Raw genomic sequence first — 16,489 nt, 5'->3', positions numbered from 1 at the left:
TGGTGTCCTTGTGGCACTGGACGTTGTCACACGATGGTGGCCGATGGACACACTGAGGGTGACCATTGGTCATCTGGCACGAGGTGTCCTTGGGACACTGGAGGTCACTGCAGGAAGGTCTCCTGATGGACGTCTTGGTGTGGACACACTGAGGATGACCATTGGTCATCTGGCATTGGGTTCCTTGGGGACAGTGGACATCACGGCAGGACGGTGGCCTTGGTGCCACCTTGGTGTGGACACACTGGGGATGACCACGGACCATGTGGCACGAGGTGTCCTTGGGACACTGGAGGTCACTGCAGGCCGGTGGCCTCGGTGCCACCTTGTTCTGGACGCACCGTGGCCACCCCTGGAGCAGGTGACACGAGGAGCCCTGGGGACACCGGACGCTGTCACACGACGGTGGCCGATGGACACACCTGGCGTCGCCGTCCAGCACCTGGCACGAGGTGCCCTGGGGACACCGGAGGTCACCGCAGCCCGGTGGCCTTGGGGACACTTTGGTGGGGACACACCTGGGCCACCCTCGGGTGAGGTCACACGCGGTTCCTCGGGGACATCGGGGACACGGAACGCTCCGGCCGCGACGCCGGACGCACAGCGGCCACCCGTCGGCCATCTTGCATTGGGGACAGCCGGGCAGGGGACACGAGGGGACGTCGGGGACACACCTGGGCCAGCCCTGCGCCATCTCACACCGTGTCCCTTGTCCACACCGGACGGTGTCACACGAGGGGACGTCGGGGACACACCTGGGCCCCACATCGGTTACCTGGCACCGTGTCCCCTCCCCGCACCGAACAGTGTCACACAAGGGGACGGGGACACACCTGGGCCCCTCGTTTGTCACCTGGCACCGTGTGCCCTGGTGGCACCAGACGGTGTCACACGAGGGGACATCGGGGACACACCTGGGCCCCACATCGGTTACCTGGCACCGCGTGCCCTCCCCACACCGTACGGTGTCACACGAGGGGACATCGGGGACACACCTGGGCCAGCCCTGGGTCACCTGGCACCGTGTCCCTTGTCCACACCGGACATTGTCACACGAGGGGACGGGGACACACCTGGGCCCCTCGTTTGTCACCTGGCACCGTGTGCCCTGGTGGCACCGGACGTTGTCACACGAGGGGACGTCGGGGACACACCTGGGCCACCCCTGGGTCACCTGGCACCGTGTCCCTTGTCCACACCGGACATTGTCACACGAGGGGACGGGGACACACCTGGGCCCCTCGTTTGTCACCTGGCAGGTGCCACCAGGGCCGCAGGTGACACCGGAGCAGCCGGGCCGGGAACGGGGGACGGCACCTGGGGAAAAATGGGGGAAATAATGGGGAAAATTTGGGGGAAAATAGGGGAAATTTGGGAAAAAACTGGGGAAATTGGGGGAAAATGGGGGGGAAATGAGGGATGGGGGTTTGGGACAAAATGGGGAAAATTGGGGTGAAAATGGGGGGAAATTGGGAAAAATAATGGGGAAAATTGAGGGAAATGGGGGAAATTTTGGGAAAAAATTGGGAAAATGGGGGAATTTGGGAAATGGGGAAAAATTGGGGGGAAATGGGGGGAATTTGGGAAAAAACTGGGGAAATTTGGGGGGAAAATTGAGGGAGTAATGGGTAAAATTGGGGGGAAATGGGAGAAATTTGGGGAAAAATGGGGGAAATTGGGGAAAAATGGGGGAAATTGGGGAAAATAGAAAAAATTGGGGGAAATGGGGATTTGGGGAAAAAGGGAAATTTGAAGGGAGGGGAAAAGGGGAAAATGGGGGAAAATTGGGTGGGAAAATTTGGGATTGGGTGGGAAAAGAGGAATTTGGGTAGAAAAATTGGGATTTTGATGGGAAAATTGGGGGTTTGGGGTGGGAATTGGGGGTTCGGGGTGGGAATTGGGGCTCTGAGACTCACGGCAGCCGAGCAGGACCCAGGCCCAGAGCAGCAAAATCCGGGGGGGCCCCATCTGCCCGTGGGGGAGGGGCGTGAGAAAAGGGGGGGACCCCGGGATTTGGGGACGCCCCGACCCCAAAAATCCCCCCCAGATTTTAGAGAACCGCCAGAATCCCCCCCCCGGATTAAAGGGAACCCCAAAAAAACCCCCCCAGAAATTGGTGGAAAAACCCCCAAAAATTCCCCATAAATTTTAGGGGACCCCAAAAATTCCCCCTCCCAAATCCCTCTGCAGTAAAGAGAACCCCAAAAATGCCCCCCCCAAAATCCCCCCCGGGATTAAAGAGGAACACCCCCCAAAAACCCCCAAAAGTCCCTAAAAATCCTCCCAAAAATCCCCAAAATCCCCCCAAATCCCCAAAATCCGTAAAATCCCCGAAATCCCCAAATTCCCAAAACCCCCCTAAATCTCAAAATTGCCCAAGGTCCCGAATTCCCCAAAATCCCAACAAATCCCAAAAATTCCCCAAATCCCCCAAACATCCCCAATACCCCAAAAATCCCCAAAAATCCCCAAAAAATCCCCCAAAAAATCCCCCAAAAAATCCCCAATTCCCCAGTCCCGGCCTCACCTTCCCAGCTGCGCTCGGGCTGCCCCGGGAACTGCCGGGCATTTATGGGAGCCGGGCCACGCCCCTTTCGGGACACGCCCCTTTCGGGCCACGCCCCCAACTGTGGGACACGCCCCCTTCTGGCCACGCCCCCTCCGGGATATCAGAGATAAGATCTTGGGGGGGGAGGGGAGAGAGAGAGAGATAAGATCTGAGAGGGGGAGGGGATTGGACTGGTTTGGACTGGTTTGAACTGGTTTGGACTGGTTTGGACTGGTTTGGACTGGTTTGGACTGGTTTGAACCGGGATTGAACTGGTTTGGACTGGTTTGGACTGGGATGGAACTGGGCCTTCCTTCATCTTCTTCATCTTCATCCTGATCGATCCATTCCTTCATCTTCCTCTTCATCTTCCTCTTCATCTTCATCCATTCCTTCATCTTCCTCTTCATCATCTTCATCTTCATCTTCATCATCTTCATCATCATCATCCTCCTCTTCACCTTCACCTCCCTCACGTTCCCCATCTTCATCCTCACCTTCATCTTCTTCATCCTCATCTTCATCCTCATCCACCCCCCCCCACAATTTTCCCATTTTCTCTCACTTTATTCTCCCCAATTTTCCCATTTTCTCCCCAATTTTCTCCCCAATTTTCCCATTTTCTCCCCAATTTTCTCCCCAATTTTCCCCCAAATGTTCCCATTTTCCCCACCCCCCTCTCATTTTCCCATTTTCCCCCATTTTTCTCCCTCCAATTTCCCCAAATTTCCCGTTTTTAACCCCAATTCTTCTCCCCAAATTTTCCCTTTTCTCTCCTCCATTTCCCCCCCAATTTCCCCATTTTCCCCCCATTTTTCTCCCCATTTTTCTCCCCCAATTTCTCTTTTTTTCTTTCCCAAATTTCCCATTTCCTCCCATTTTTTATTCCAAATTTTCCCATTTTTCTCCCCCCAATTTTCCCATTTATTTTCCAATTTCCCCCATTTATTCCCTAAATTTCCCATTTCCCCCCAATTTTCTCATTCCCCCTCATTTTTCCTGCCCAGTTTTCCCATTTCCCCCTTTCCTCCCTATTTTCTCCCATTTTCCCCCAAATTTCCCATTTTTCCCCTCCCCATTTTCCTCATTTTTCACAAATTTCACTTTTCCCCCATTTTTTCCTCTCCCAAATTTCCCATTTCCCCCAATTTTTTCCCGTTTTCCCCCCAAATTTCTCATTTTTCCTTCCCAAATTTCCCATTATTTTCTTCCCCATTTTCCCCTCAATTTTCCTTTTTCCCCTCCCCAGATTTCCCAATTTTCTCTCCCATTTTTTTCCTCCCCAAATTTCCCATTTTCCCAAATTTTTCTCCCAAATTTCCCATTTTTTCCTCCCTATTTCCCCCCAAAATGTCCCAGGTTTTTTCTCCCAAATTTCCCCGTTTTTTCGCTTCCCAAATTTCCAATTTTTTCCTCCCCATTTTCCCCTCAATTTTCCTTTTTTTCTCACATTTTTCTCATTTTCCCCCTCCAAATTCCCCAATTTTTTCTCCCATTTTTCCCATTTCTCTCCCATTTTGCCCATTTTTTTTCTCCCCAATTTCCCCATTTTTTTCCCTCCCAAATTTCCCTTTTTTCCCCCCCATTTTCCCTTTTTTCCCTCCCAAATTTCCGGGCTTTATTCTCCACGAATTTCCCTTTTCCCCCCACCAATTTTCCCATTATTTCTCCCCAAATTTCCAATTTTTTTTTCCATTTTTCCCCTAAATTTTCCCATTTTCCCCCCATTTCCCCCCACTCCCGTTCCCTCTGCTCCCTGCCCACGATAATTACCATAATTACCATAATTACCATAATTACCATAATCGCGATAATTGAGCGGGAACAATGGCGGGGGGAACCCAAAAATTGGGGGGAACCAAAACATTTTGGGGGGGGGACAAAAAATTTGGGGGGGCTCCAAAAATTTAAGGGGGAGGCAAAAATGGGGGGGGGGAACCCAAAATTTTGGAGGGGGAACCGAAGGAGCCCAAAAATGGAGGGGGGACACCCCAAAAATTGGGGGGTCAAAAAATTCGGGGGGACCCGAAAATTCGGGGGGGTCCAAAAATTGGGGGGGGGCAAAAAATTTGGGGGAGCCCCAAAAATCGAGGGGGGGGATCCCAAAAATTGGGAGGGTAAAAGATCCAAAATTTGGGGGGGATGTGAACCCGAAACTTTGGGGGGAACCCAAAAATTTGGGGGGAAAACAAAAATTGGGGGGGTCCAAACATGAGGGGGAGGGGGGAGCCAAAAATTGGGGGGGCACCAAAAATCGGGGAGGGCTCCAAAAATTTGAGGGGGTCCAAAAATTGAGGGGGGGACCCAAAAATTGGGGGGGATCCAAAAATTGAGGGGGGGACAACCAAAAATTTGGGGGGAGAAGCAAAAATTGGGGAGACCCAAAAACTTTTGGGGGAGACCCAAAAAATTTTGGGGGGCACGCAAAAATCGGGGGGACCCAAAACTTGAGGGGGATCCTAAGATTTGGGGGACCCCAAAAATTTGAAGGGGGGTCCCAAAAATTTGGGGGGAGGGGGAATCAAAGGACCCCAAAATTTGGGGAAAGTACCCAAAAATCGAGGGGGGGCACTTAAAGACCCCAAAATATTGGGGGGGTCCCAAAAAAATGGGGGGGGGCAAAAATTGAGGGGGGGTCAAACAGAAACCCCAAAAATTTGGGGGGGTCATCAAAAAGTCCCAAAAAAAGCCCTAAAAAATCCCAAAAAAATCCCCCCAAAAGCCCCAAAAAGCCCAAACAAAACCCCAAAAAAGCCCCCCAAAAAATCCCAAAAGAATCCCCCAAAAAATCCCCCCAAAAAAAGCCCCAAAAAATTCCCAAAAGCCCCAAAAATCCCCAAAAAAATCCCCCAAAAAGCCAAACACAATCCACAAAAAAATCCCCCCAAAAAGCCCCAAAAAAGCCCCCCAAAAAAGCCCCAAAAATCCCAAAAATCAAGGCCAAAAAAAATCCACAAAAAAATCCCCCAAAAATCCCCCAAAAAGCCAAAAAAAGCCCCCAAATCCCCCCCAAATTTCCCCCAAAACCCCAGAAATTAACTCAGGGCCCCCCCGGGGATTTTTGGGGATCCCTCGGGAATTTTGGGAACCCCCCGAAAATTTTGGGGCCCCCCCGGATCCGGCTCCGGCTCCGGCTCCGGTAATTGCTGAGCAAAGAACGGCGGGGCCGGGGCGGCCTCACCTGGGAACACCCCAAAAATGAAACTGGGGCGCCCCGAAAATATTTGGGACACCCCCGGAAAAAATTTGGGATCCCCAAAATTTCAGGAATGCAAAAAATCCGGAAAAAAAATCCCATGAAAAATGAAAAATACCCCACAAAATGCCCCCAAAAATCTCCCCCAAAATTCCAAATTTTCCCCAAAAATCTCAAAAAATTCCCCAAAAATCCCCAAATTTGGGACACCTGGAGGTTCCTAAATCACCTGGGACACCCCAAAAATTCTGGGATCCCTCAAATTTCCTGGGACCCCCAAAAATTCCCCAAAATCCCCTCAAAAAATCGAAAAAATTCCCCAAAAATCCCCAAATTTGGGACACCTGGAGGTTCCTAAATCACCTGGGACACCCCCCAAAAAAATTTGGGATCCCCAAAATTTCAGGAAGCCCCAAAAATTCTGGAAAATTCCCTCAAAAATTTTCCCCAAAATCCACAAAAAAATTTCCCCCAAAAATCCCCAAATTTGGGAAATCTGGGGGTTCCTAAATCACCGCGGCCATGGGAACAGCTGGACTGGTTTGAACTGGGAGGGACTGGGGGGGACTGGGGGGGAACTGGGATTGAACTGGGCCAAATTGGGCCAAACTGGGAGTTACTGGGATTGAACTGGGAGTTACTGGGAGCACAGCTGGAGTCAAACTGGGAGGGACTGGGGTCATACTGGGAGCACTGGGAGGAACTGGGAAGGCACTGGGCATTACTGGGATGAACTGGGAGGGAACTGGGATGGAACTGGGAGCACTGGGAGGGACTGGGAGGGAACTGGACTGAACTGGGAGTTACTGGGATGAACTGGGAGCACTGGGAGGGCTCTGAGAGAGAACTGGGATTGGACTGGGAGTTACTGGGATGTACTGGGATGGACTGCTCAAAACTGGGGGGGCTCTGGACCAAACTGGGCCGAACTGGGACAGACTGGGATTGAACTGGGAGCACTGGGATGGACTGGGTCAAACTAGGAGGACTCTGGGCCAAACTGGTTTGAACTGGGAGTTACTGGGAGGGACTGGGAGGGCTCTGAGAGGGAACTGGATCAAACTGGGATTGAACTGGGATCGGACTGGGAGGGACTGGGATTGAACTGGGCCAAACTGGGATGAACTGGGATTGAACTGGGATGGACTGGGAGTACTGGGATGGACTGGGAGGGAACTGGGAGGGACTGGGAGCACTGGGATCACAGCTGGAGTCAAACTGGGAGCACTGGGAGGGAACTGGGAGTTACTGGGAGGGACTGGGAGGGACTGGGAGGGACTGAGGGTGCACTGGGCCAAACTGGACTAAACTGGGAGTTGCTGGGAGAGACTGGGAGAGACCGGGAGGACTCTGGACCAAACTGGGCCAAACTGGGAGTTACTGGGATTGAACTGGGAGCACTGGGCTGGACTGGGAGGGAACTGGGAGGGAACTGGGATAAACTGGAAGGAACTGGGAGGGACTGGGGAGGCACTGGGAGTTACTGGGAGCACTGGGATCACAGCTGGAGTCAAACTGGGATGGACTGGGAGAGACTGGGAGGTTACTGGGATGAACTGGGAGCACTGGGGAGAAACTGGGAGCACTGGGCTGTACTGGGAAGGGCGCTTTGAGGCACTGGGATGAACTGGGATGAACTGGGATGAACTGGGATGAACTGGGAGGGAACTGGGCTGAACTGGAAAGGGCACTTTGGGACAGTGGGATGAACTGGGCTGAACTGGGAGGGAACTGGGAGGCCCTGAAAGGGGAAACTGGGATGAACTGGGCTGAACTGGGAGGGACTGGCGTGAACTGGGAGGGACTGGGATTGAACTGGGCTGAACTGGGAAGGGCTCTTAGGGATACTGGGAGAGACTGGGATGGACTGGGAGGGACTGGGAGCACTGGGATCACAGCTGGAGTCAAACTGGGAGCACTGGGAGGGACTGGGATTGAACTGGGCTGGACTGGGAGGGACTGGGAGGGACTGGGATTTAACTGGGAGGGACTGGAAAAGGGACTGGGCTGAACTGGGATGAACTGGGAGGGAACTGGGATTTAACTGGGAGGGGAGCTGGGCTGGGCACTGGGCTGAACTGGTTCGAACTGGTCTGAACTGGGATTTAAAGGCCGCGGCTCCTTCCTCGCCCTCCTCCTCCTCCCGATGGAGCGGCTGCTGCCGCTGCTGCTGCTGGCCACTGGTTTGTACTGGTTTATACTGGGAGGGACTGGTTTGGGCTGGGGGGGACGGGGGGCCACTGGTTTGTACTGGTTTATACTGGGAGGGACTGGTTTGGGCTGGGGGGGACGGGGAGCCACTGGTTTGTACTGGTTTATACTGGGAGGGACTGGGGGGCACCGGGAGTGAACTGGGAGGCTGCTGCTGGCCACTGGTTTGTACTGGTTTGTACTGGTTTATACTGGGAGGGACTGGGGGGCACCGGGAGTGAACTGGGAGGCTGCTGCTGGCCACTGGTTTGTACTGGTTTGTACTGGTTTATACTGGGAGGGACTGGGGGGCACCGGGAGTGAACTGGGAGGCTGCTGCTGGCCACTGGTTTGTACTGGTTTGTACTGGTTTATACTGGGAGGGACTGGGGGGCACCGGGAGTGAACTGGGAGGCTGCTGCTGGCCACTGGTTTGTACTGGTTTGTACTGGTTTATACTGGTTTGTACTGGGGGGTACGGGGGGCAACTGGAAGCAAACTGGGAGCTGCTGGTTTATACTGGTTTGGGCTGGGGGGCACTGGGAGGCTGCTGGCCACTGGTTTGTACTGGTTTGTACTGGTTTGTACTGGTTTGGGCTGGGGGGACTGGGAAGGAACTGGGAGCAAACTGGGAACAAACTGGAAGCTGCTGGTTTGTACTGGGGGGCACTGGTTTGTACTGGTTTGTACTGGTTTATACGTCTGGTTTGTACTGGGAGGCACTGGGAGGGCCTGGTTTGTACTGGTTTATACTGGTGTGTACTGGTTTGGGCTGGGGGGAACTGGGAGCAAACTGGGGGGACACTGGGAGCTGCTGGTTTGTACTGGTTTATACTGGTTTGGGCTGGGGGGCACTGGGAAGGACTGGTTTGTACTGGCAGCACTGGTTTGTACTGGGGGCACTGGTTTGTACTGGCCTGTACTGGTTTGTACTGGTTTGTACTGGTTTGTTCTGGTTTAGTACTGGTTGACACTGCTTGTTTGTACTGGGGGCACTGGGAATGAACTGGTTTGAACTGGGAGCACTGGGATGAACTGGGAGGACACTGGGCCGTACTGGGATGGAGCCAGGGGTGAACTGGGGACACTGGGAGGGAACTGGGATGAACTGGGAGGGACTGGGATGAGTGGGAGGCAATCGACTGGGTGAACTGGTTTGTACTGGGAGGGACTGGGAGGAACTGGGAGCACTGGGAATGAACTGGGAGCACTGGGAGGACACTGGGCCATACTGGGATGGAGCCAGGGGTGAACTGGGGACACTGGGAGGGAACTGGGAGGGACTGGGAGGAACTGGGAGGAACTGGGATGAACTGGGAGGAACTGGGAGGGAACTGGGAGGGACTGGGAGGGAACTGGGATGAGTGGGAGGCAATCGACTGGGTGAACTGGTTTGTACTGGGAGGGTGAACTGGGGGCACTGGGAGGGACTGGGGGAAACTGGGATTGAACTGGGATTGAACTGGGATTGAACTGGGATTGAACTGGGATGAACTGGGAAGGAGTGGGTGGGAAGTGAGAGGTCACTGGGACGGACTGGGATGAACTGGGATGAACTGGGATGAACTGGGATGAACTGGGAGACCACCAGTCCAAACTGGTCCACACTGGTTTCCATTGGTTTCTATTGGTTCTAACTGGTCCAAATTGGTTTCTACTGGTTTATACTGGTCTATACTGGTTCTATTTGGTCCAAACAGGTTTCTACTGGTTTCTACTGGTCTATACTGGTTTATACTGGTCCATACTGGTCAGCAGTGGCTGTGGGGGCTGATGAGAACTGGGGAGATACTTTGGGGGTACTGGGATGGACTGGGATGGACTGGGAGGAACTGGGATGGACTGGAGGGGTCTGGGATGGACTGGGATTGACTGGGATGAACTGGGATGAACTGGGATGAACTGGGACGGACTGGGATGGACTGGGATGGACTGGGAGGAACTGGGATGGACTGGAGGGGTCTGGGATGGACTGGGAGGGACTGGGATTGACTGGGATGGACTGGGATGAACTGGGATGGACTGGGAGACCACCAGTCCATACTGGTGCACACTGCTTTCTACTGGTTTCTATTGGTTCTAACTGCTTTCTACTGGTTTTAAGTGGTTCTAACTGGTCCATACTGGTTTATACTGGTTTCTACTGGTCGGCAGCGGCCGCGGGGGCGGATGAGAACTGGGGAGACCCTTTGAGGGTACTGGGATGGACTGGGATGGGCTGGGAGACCACCAGTCCAAACTGGTCCGTACTGGTTTCTACTGGCTCTAACTGGTCCATACTGGTCCACACTGGTCCGTACTGGTTCTAACTGGTTTCTACTGGTCGGCAGCGGCCATGGGGGCTGATGAGAACCGGGGAGACCCCTTGGGGCTACTGGGACACGACCAGTCCAAACTGGTTTCTACTGGTTTTAAGTGGTCCGTACCGGTCCATACCGGTCCATACTGGTCCATACCGGTCCATACCGGTCCACACTGGTCCATACCGGTCCATACTGGTCCATACTGGTCCGTACTGGTCCACACTGGTCCGTACCAGTCCATACTGGTCCACACTGGTCCACACTGGTCCGTACTGGTCCGTACTGGTCCGTAGTGGTTCTAACTGGTTTCTACTGGTTTCTACTGGTTTTAACTGGTTTTTACTGGTCCGTACTGGTCCATACCGGTCTCCATTGGTCGGCAGCGGCCGCGGGGGCGGACGAGAACCGCATCGTGGGCGGGGCCAGGTGCGAGCGGCGGCGCCACCCGTACCAGGCGCTGCTGCTGCAGCCGGGGGGCGCCATCCACTGCGGGGGCGTCCTGATTGGCCGAAACTGGGTGCTGACCGCCGCCCACTGCCACAGCGACAGGTGAGACACACCTGGGCACACACCTGGGCACACCTGGGCACACCTGGGTATGGGTACAGACACACCTGGGCACACCTGGGGGGCGCCATCCACTGCGGGGGGGGTCCTGATTGGCTGAAACTGGGTGCTGACCGCCGCCCACTGCCACAGCGACAGGTGAGACACACCTGGGCACACACCTGGGCACACACCTGGGCACACCTGGGTATGGTACAGACACAGCTGAGTATGGGTACAGACACACCTGGGCACACCTGGGTATGGTACAGACACACCTGGGCACACCTGGGCACACCTGGGCACACTTGGGATACACCTGGGTACAACTGGGCACACACCTGTGCTCACCTGTCCCATTACAAACCCCATTTACCTGTCCCAGGTGTATTTACCTGTCCCAAGTGAGCTCACCTGTCCCTCACCTGTGCTCAGGTGTGCTCACCTGCCCCAATATAAACCCCATTTACCTGTCCCTCACCTGTCCCTCACCTGTGCTCACCTGTCCCAGGTGTGCTCACCTGTCCCTGTCCTGTCCCATTACAAACCCCATTTACCTGTCCTTCACCTGTCCCTCACCTGTCCCTCACCTGTCCCTCACCTGTGCTCACCTGTCCATCACCTGTCCCAATATAAACCCCATTCACCTGTCCCTCACCTGTCCCAGGTGTGCTCACCTGTCCCTCTCCTGTCCCATTACAAACTCCATTCACCTGTCCCTCACCTGTGCTCAGGTGTGCTCACCTGGCCCAATATAAACCCCATTTACCTGTCCCTCACCTGTCCCTCACCTGTGCTCACCTGTCCCAGGTGAGCTCACCTGTGCTCACCTGTGCTCACCTGTCCCTCACCTGTCCCAGGTGCATTTACCTGTCCCAGGTGATCTCACCTGTGCTCACCTGTGCTGGGCGAGCACAGCCTCAAGGAGCGGGACGGGGCGGAGCAATGCCTCACCTGTGCTCAGCTGTGCCAGGTGCATTTACCTGTCCCAGGTGTGCTCACCCGAGCTCACCTGAGCTCACCTGTCCGTCCCCAGCCCCCTGCGCGTGCTGCTGGGCGAGCACAGCCTCAAGGAGCGGGACGGGGCGGAGCAATGCCTCACCTGGGCGCGCGCCTTCGTGCACCCGCGCTACCTGCCCGGCCGCCATGACAGTGACGTCATGCTGCTGCGCCTCAGCGGCCCCGCCCAGCTGAGCCCGCGCGTGCGCCCCGCGCCGCTGCCGCGCAGGTGCCCCCAGGTAGGGGACAGGTGCGTGGTGAGCGGCTGGGGCAGCACCCGCAGCCCGCAAGGTGAGACACACCTGGGGGGACACACCTGGGAGGGACACACCTGGGGGGAACAGGTGAGACACACCTGGGGGGACACACCGGGGGGGGACACACCTGGGGGGGACAGGTGAGACACACCTGGGGGGACACACCTGGGGGGGACAGGTGAGACACACCTGGGGGGACACACCTGGGAGGGACACACCTGGGGGGAACAGGTGAGGGTGGGGGGGGACAGGTGAGACACACCTGGGGGAGACACACCTGGGGGAGACACACCTGGGGGGGACACACCTGGGGGGGACAGGTGAGACACACCTGGGGGAGACACACCTGGGGGGGACACACCTGGGGGGGACAGGTGAGACACGCCTGGGGGGGACACACCTGGGGGGGACACACCTGGGGGGGACACACCTGGGGGGGCTCACCTTTCCCATCCATTCCTCACCTGTCCCTCACACCTGTCCCACCTGTTCTACCTGTCCTCATCCATCTCTCACCTGTCCCTTACCTGTCTCCATCTCTCCTCACCTGTTCTTACCCATCCCTCACCTGTCCCATCCATCTCACCTGTCCCATCCATCTCACCTGTCCCTCACCTGTCCTCACCTGTCCCAGGTGCGCTCCCGGACGTGCTGCAGTGCGGGGAGGTGTTCACCCGGTCCTACACCTGTACCTGTACCTGTACCGATCACACCTGTGTCACACCTGTCCCATCCATTCCTCACCTGTCCTCACCTGTCACACACCTGTCCCTCACCTGTGCCTGTCACACCTGTGTAATCCATCCCCACCTGTCCCATCCAACCCTCACCTGTCCTCACCTGTGCCAGGTGCGTTCCCGGACGTGCTGCAGTGCGGGGAGGTGTTCACCTGGTCCAACGCCGCCTGCGCTCACCTGTACCCAGGTGCCATCACTCCCAACATGCTTTGCGCCGGCGGCCGCGCCGGGGACAGCACCGACTCCTGCCAGGTGAGGGGACAGGTGTGGGCGGGGCACACCTGGCAGGGGGGGGGAGGGGTCAGGTGTGGGGAGAGGCACACCTGAGCTACATCTGAGCACACCTGAGTACGCATGGATATGTCTGGGATACACCTGGGCACACCTGGGCACACCTGGGCACACCTGGGTACACATGGGTATGTCTGGGATACACCTGGGCACACCTGGATACACCTGGGATACACCTGATGGGGAGGAGGAGTCAGGTGTGTGGGGGAGGCACACCTGAGGGGACGGGGGAGGGGTCAGGTGTGGGGGGGGACTCACCTTTGTAGGGGAACTCACCTGTGTGGGAGGGAATGGGTGGGACACACCTGGGGAACACCTGGGGGGACTCACCTGTCCCACCCGTGTCTCACCTGTCCCACCCATCTCACCTGTCCCACCCGTGTCTCACCTGTCCCACCCATCTCATCTGTCTCACCTGTCCCACCTGTGTCTCACCTGTTCCACCTGTGTCCCACCTGTGTCCCACCTGTCCCACCCGTGTCCCACCTGTCCCACCTGTCCCGCCTGTGTCCCACCTGTCGCAGGGTGACTCCGGGGGCCCGCTGGTGTGTGACGGGTACCTGCAGGGCGTGGTCTCCTGGGGGCTGCAGGTGTGCGGCCAGCAGGGCAAGCCAGGTGTGTACAGCCGCGTCTGCGCCTTCACCACCTGGATCCGCCGCACCATCCGCGCCAACGGTGGCGACTGACGCACCTGGGCGCACCTGGGGGGCACCTGGGGGGCACCTGGAGCACCTGGATGCACCTGGGCGGCACCTGGGGGCACCTGGAGCACCTGGGGAGCACCTAGGAGCACCTGGATGCACCTGGGCAGCACCTGGGGTTCACCTGGATGCACCTGGGGTTCACCTGGATGCACCTGGGGGGCACCTGGGGGCACCTGGGGTTCACCTGGATGCACCTGGGGCACACCTGGGGGCACCTGGGGGGCACCTGGGCTCACCTGTGACACCTGGGAGGCTCCTTGTAATACCTGGGGCTCACCTGGAGCACCTGGAGGGCACCTGGATGCACCTGAGGGGCTCCTTGGCCTCACCTGTAACACCTGAGTGGTTCCTTTTAACACCTGTGGTTTTTTTTACTTCACCTGTAACACCTGGGGGGTACCTGGGCACTCCTGGGGGCACCTGGGGGGCACCTGGAGCACCTGAGCACACCTGGGGGGGGCTCCTTGTAATACCTGGGAGGGGCCTGCAGGTCACATCGACACCCCCAAATCCCCCCAAGCCCCACCTACGTGAGGAAAAGTGAGGGAAAAAAGGCAGAAAATGGGAATTCTGAGGAGAAAATGGCGGGAAACGTGAGGGGAAAATGGGAGTTATGAGGAGAAAATGGAGGGAAATGTGAAAAAATGGAGGGAAATGTGAAAAAATGGAGGAAAATGTGAGGGGAAAAGTGAGGAAAACGTGAGGGGAAAATGGAGGCAAATGTGAGGGGAAGATGGAGGGAAACGTGAGGGGAAAATGGAGAGAAATGTGAGGGAAAAAGTGAGGAAAATGTGAGGGGAAAATGGAGGAAAATGTGAGGGAAAAAGTGAGGAAAACATGAGGGGAAAATGGAGGAAAACATGATGGGGAAAATGGAGGGAAATGTGAGGGGGAAAATCAAGGGATACGTGAGGGGAAAATGAAGGAAAATGTGAGGAAAACATGAGAGGAAAAATAATGAAAACATGAGAGGAAAAATAATAAAAACATGAGGGGGGAAATGGAGGGAAACGTGAGGGGAAAATGGCAGGCAATGTGAGGGAGAAAATGGAGGGAAACATGAGGGAGAAAATGGAGGAAAATGTGAGGGGAAAAGTGAGGAAAACGTGAGGGGAAAATAGAGGGAAACATGAGGGAGAAAACGGAGGGAAAAGTAAGGGGAAAGTGGAAGGAAAGTGAGGGGAAAATGGAGAGAAATGTGAGGGGGGAAAGGAGGCAAACATGAGGGGAAAATGGAGGGAAATGTGAAGGGAAAAGTGAGGGAAACATGAGGGGAAATGTGAGGAAAATGTGAGGGGAAAATGGAGGAAACCATGAGGGGAAAATGGAGGGAAACGTGAGGGGAAAATGGAGTGAAATGTGAAGGGAAAAGTGAGGGAAAATATGAGGGGAAATGTGAGCAAAACATGAGGGAGAAAATGGAAACGTGAGGGAAACATGAAGGGAAAAATGATAAAAACCTGAGGGGGAAAATGCAGGGAAATGTGAGGAAAACATGAGGGGAAAAATGAGGGAAAATTGAGGGGGAAAAAGAGAAATTTCAGGGAAAAAGGGCGGGAAACTTGAGGACAACAAAGGGATGAAACCTGAGGGAAAAATGTTCCCAGTTTGATCCCAGTTTGATGCCCGTTGATCCCAGTTGGTTCCCAATGCTCCCAGTTCGGCTCTGGGCCGCCCCCAGTGCCACCAATGACCTCACCCCCCTCCCCAGCCAATCAGACAATGTGAAGGGGGCGGAGCCAGATGCGCTCTGAGCTCTGATTGGTCTTTATTGCAAAGGGAGGGGTCAGCGGTCACTCAGGCTGTCTGTGGTCACTCAGGGGGTTCAGTGGTCACTCAGGGTCACATGAAGGGTCAATGGTCACTCAGAGGGTTCAGTGGTCACTCAGGCTGTCCGTGGTCACTCGGGGTCATAGGAGGGGTCAGTGGTCACTCAGGGGGTTCAGCGGTCACTCGGGGTCACAGGAGGGGTCAGTGGTCACTCATTGGTGTCAGTGGACATCCAGGGTCATAGGAGGGGTCAGTGGTCACTCTGTGGTGTCATTGGTCATGAGGGGTCACATGAGGGGTCAGCGGTCACTCTGTGGTGTCAGCGGTCACTCCATGGTGTCAGTGGTCATTCAGGGGTTTCAGTGGTCACTTGGGCTGTCCGTGGTCACTCAGGGTCACAGGAGGGTTCAGCGGTCACTCAGGGTCACAGGAAGGGTCAGTGGTCACTCTGTGGTGTCATTGGTCACTCGGGGTCATAGGAGAGGTCAGCGGTCACTCTGGCTGTCTGAGGTCAGTTGGCATCACAGGAGGGGTCAGTGGTCACTCCATGGTGTCAGTGGTCATTCAGGGTCACATGAGGGTTCAGTGGTCACTCTGTGGTGTCAGTGGTCACTCTGTGGTCTCCGTGGTCACTCGAGGTCACATAAGGGGTCAGTGGTCACTCCCTGGTGTCTGTGGTCACTCAGGGTCACAGGAGGGGTCAGTGGTCACTCAGGCTGTCTGTGGTCACTCCGTGGTGTCTGTGGTCACTCATTGGGGTCCGTGGTCACTCAGGCTGTCTGTGGTCACTCCGTGGTGTCTGTGGTCACTCAGAGTCACAGGAGGGGTCAGTGGTCACTCAGAGGGGTCAGTGGTCACTCCATGATGTCTGTGGTCACATGGGGGGGTTCAGCGGTCACTCTGTGGTCTCTGTGGTCACTCAGGGTCACATGAGGGGTCATTCATTGG

General features: G+C 55.7%; 1 protein-coding gene across 1 annotated transcript; it reads left to right on the top strand.

Moving 5' to 3' along the window:
- Window positions 1-7,792: 7,792 nt before the first annotated feature.
- LOC132085999 (kallikrein-6-like) lies at window positions 7,793-14,053 on the top strand. The gene is made up of 5 exons (XM_059491459.1): window positions 7,793-7,927; window positions 10,621-10,786; window positions 11,820-12,073; window positions 12,889-13,028; window positions 13,592-14,053. The coding sequence occupies exons 1-5, from the start codon at window positions 7,891-7,893 to the stop codon at window positions 13,751-13,753; spliced, it is 759 nt and encodes a 252-aa protein (XP_059347442.1). The 5' UTR covers window positions 7,793-7,890; the 3' UTR covers window positions 13,754-14,053.
- Window positions 14,054-16,489: the final 2,436 nt, after the last annotated feature.

Source organism: Ammospiza nelsoni, chromosome 34 (genome assembly GCF_027579445.1).
Source record: "Ammospiza nelsoni isolate bAmmNel1 chromosome 34, bAmmNel1.pri, whole genome shotgun sequence".
Lineage (NCBI taxonomy): Eukaryota > Metazoa > Chordata > Aves > Passeriformes > Passerellidae > Ammospiza > Ammospiza nelsoni.
Note: the sequence above shows the minus strand (reverse complement) of the source record. Positions and strands in the feature narration are given on the sequence as shown.

What these genes read in the sequence shown, in the direction of transcription:
- LOC132085999 (XM_059491459.1), top strand. Translation starts at nt 7,891, where the DNA reads ATGGAGCGGCTGCTGCCGCTGCTGCTGCTGGCCACTG. An exon ending in CAGCACCCGCAGCCCGCAAG is followed by an intron (nt 12,074 to 12,888) that starts GTGAGACACACC and finishes CACCTGTGCCAG; the next exon opens with GTGCGTTCCCGGACGTGCTG. An exon ending in ACAGCACCGACTCCTGCCAG is followed by an intron (nt 13,029 to 13,591) that starts GTGAGGGGACAG and finishes CACCTGTCGCAG; the next exon opens with GGTGACTCCGGGGGCCCGCT.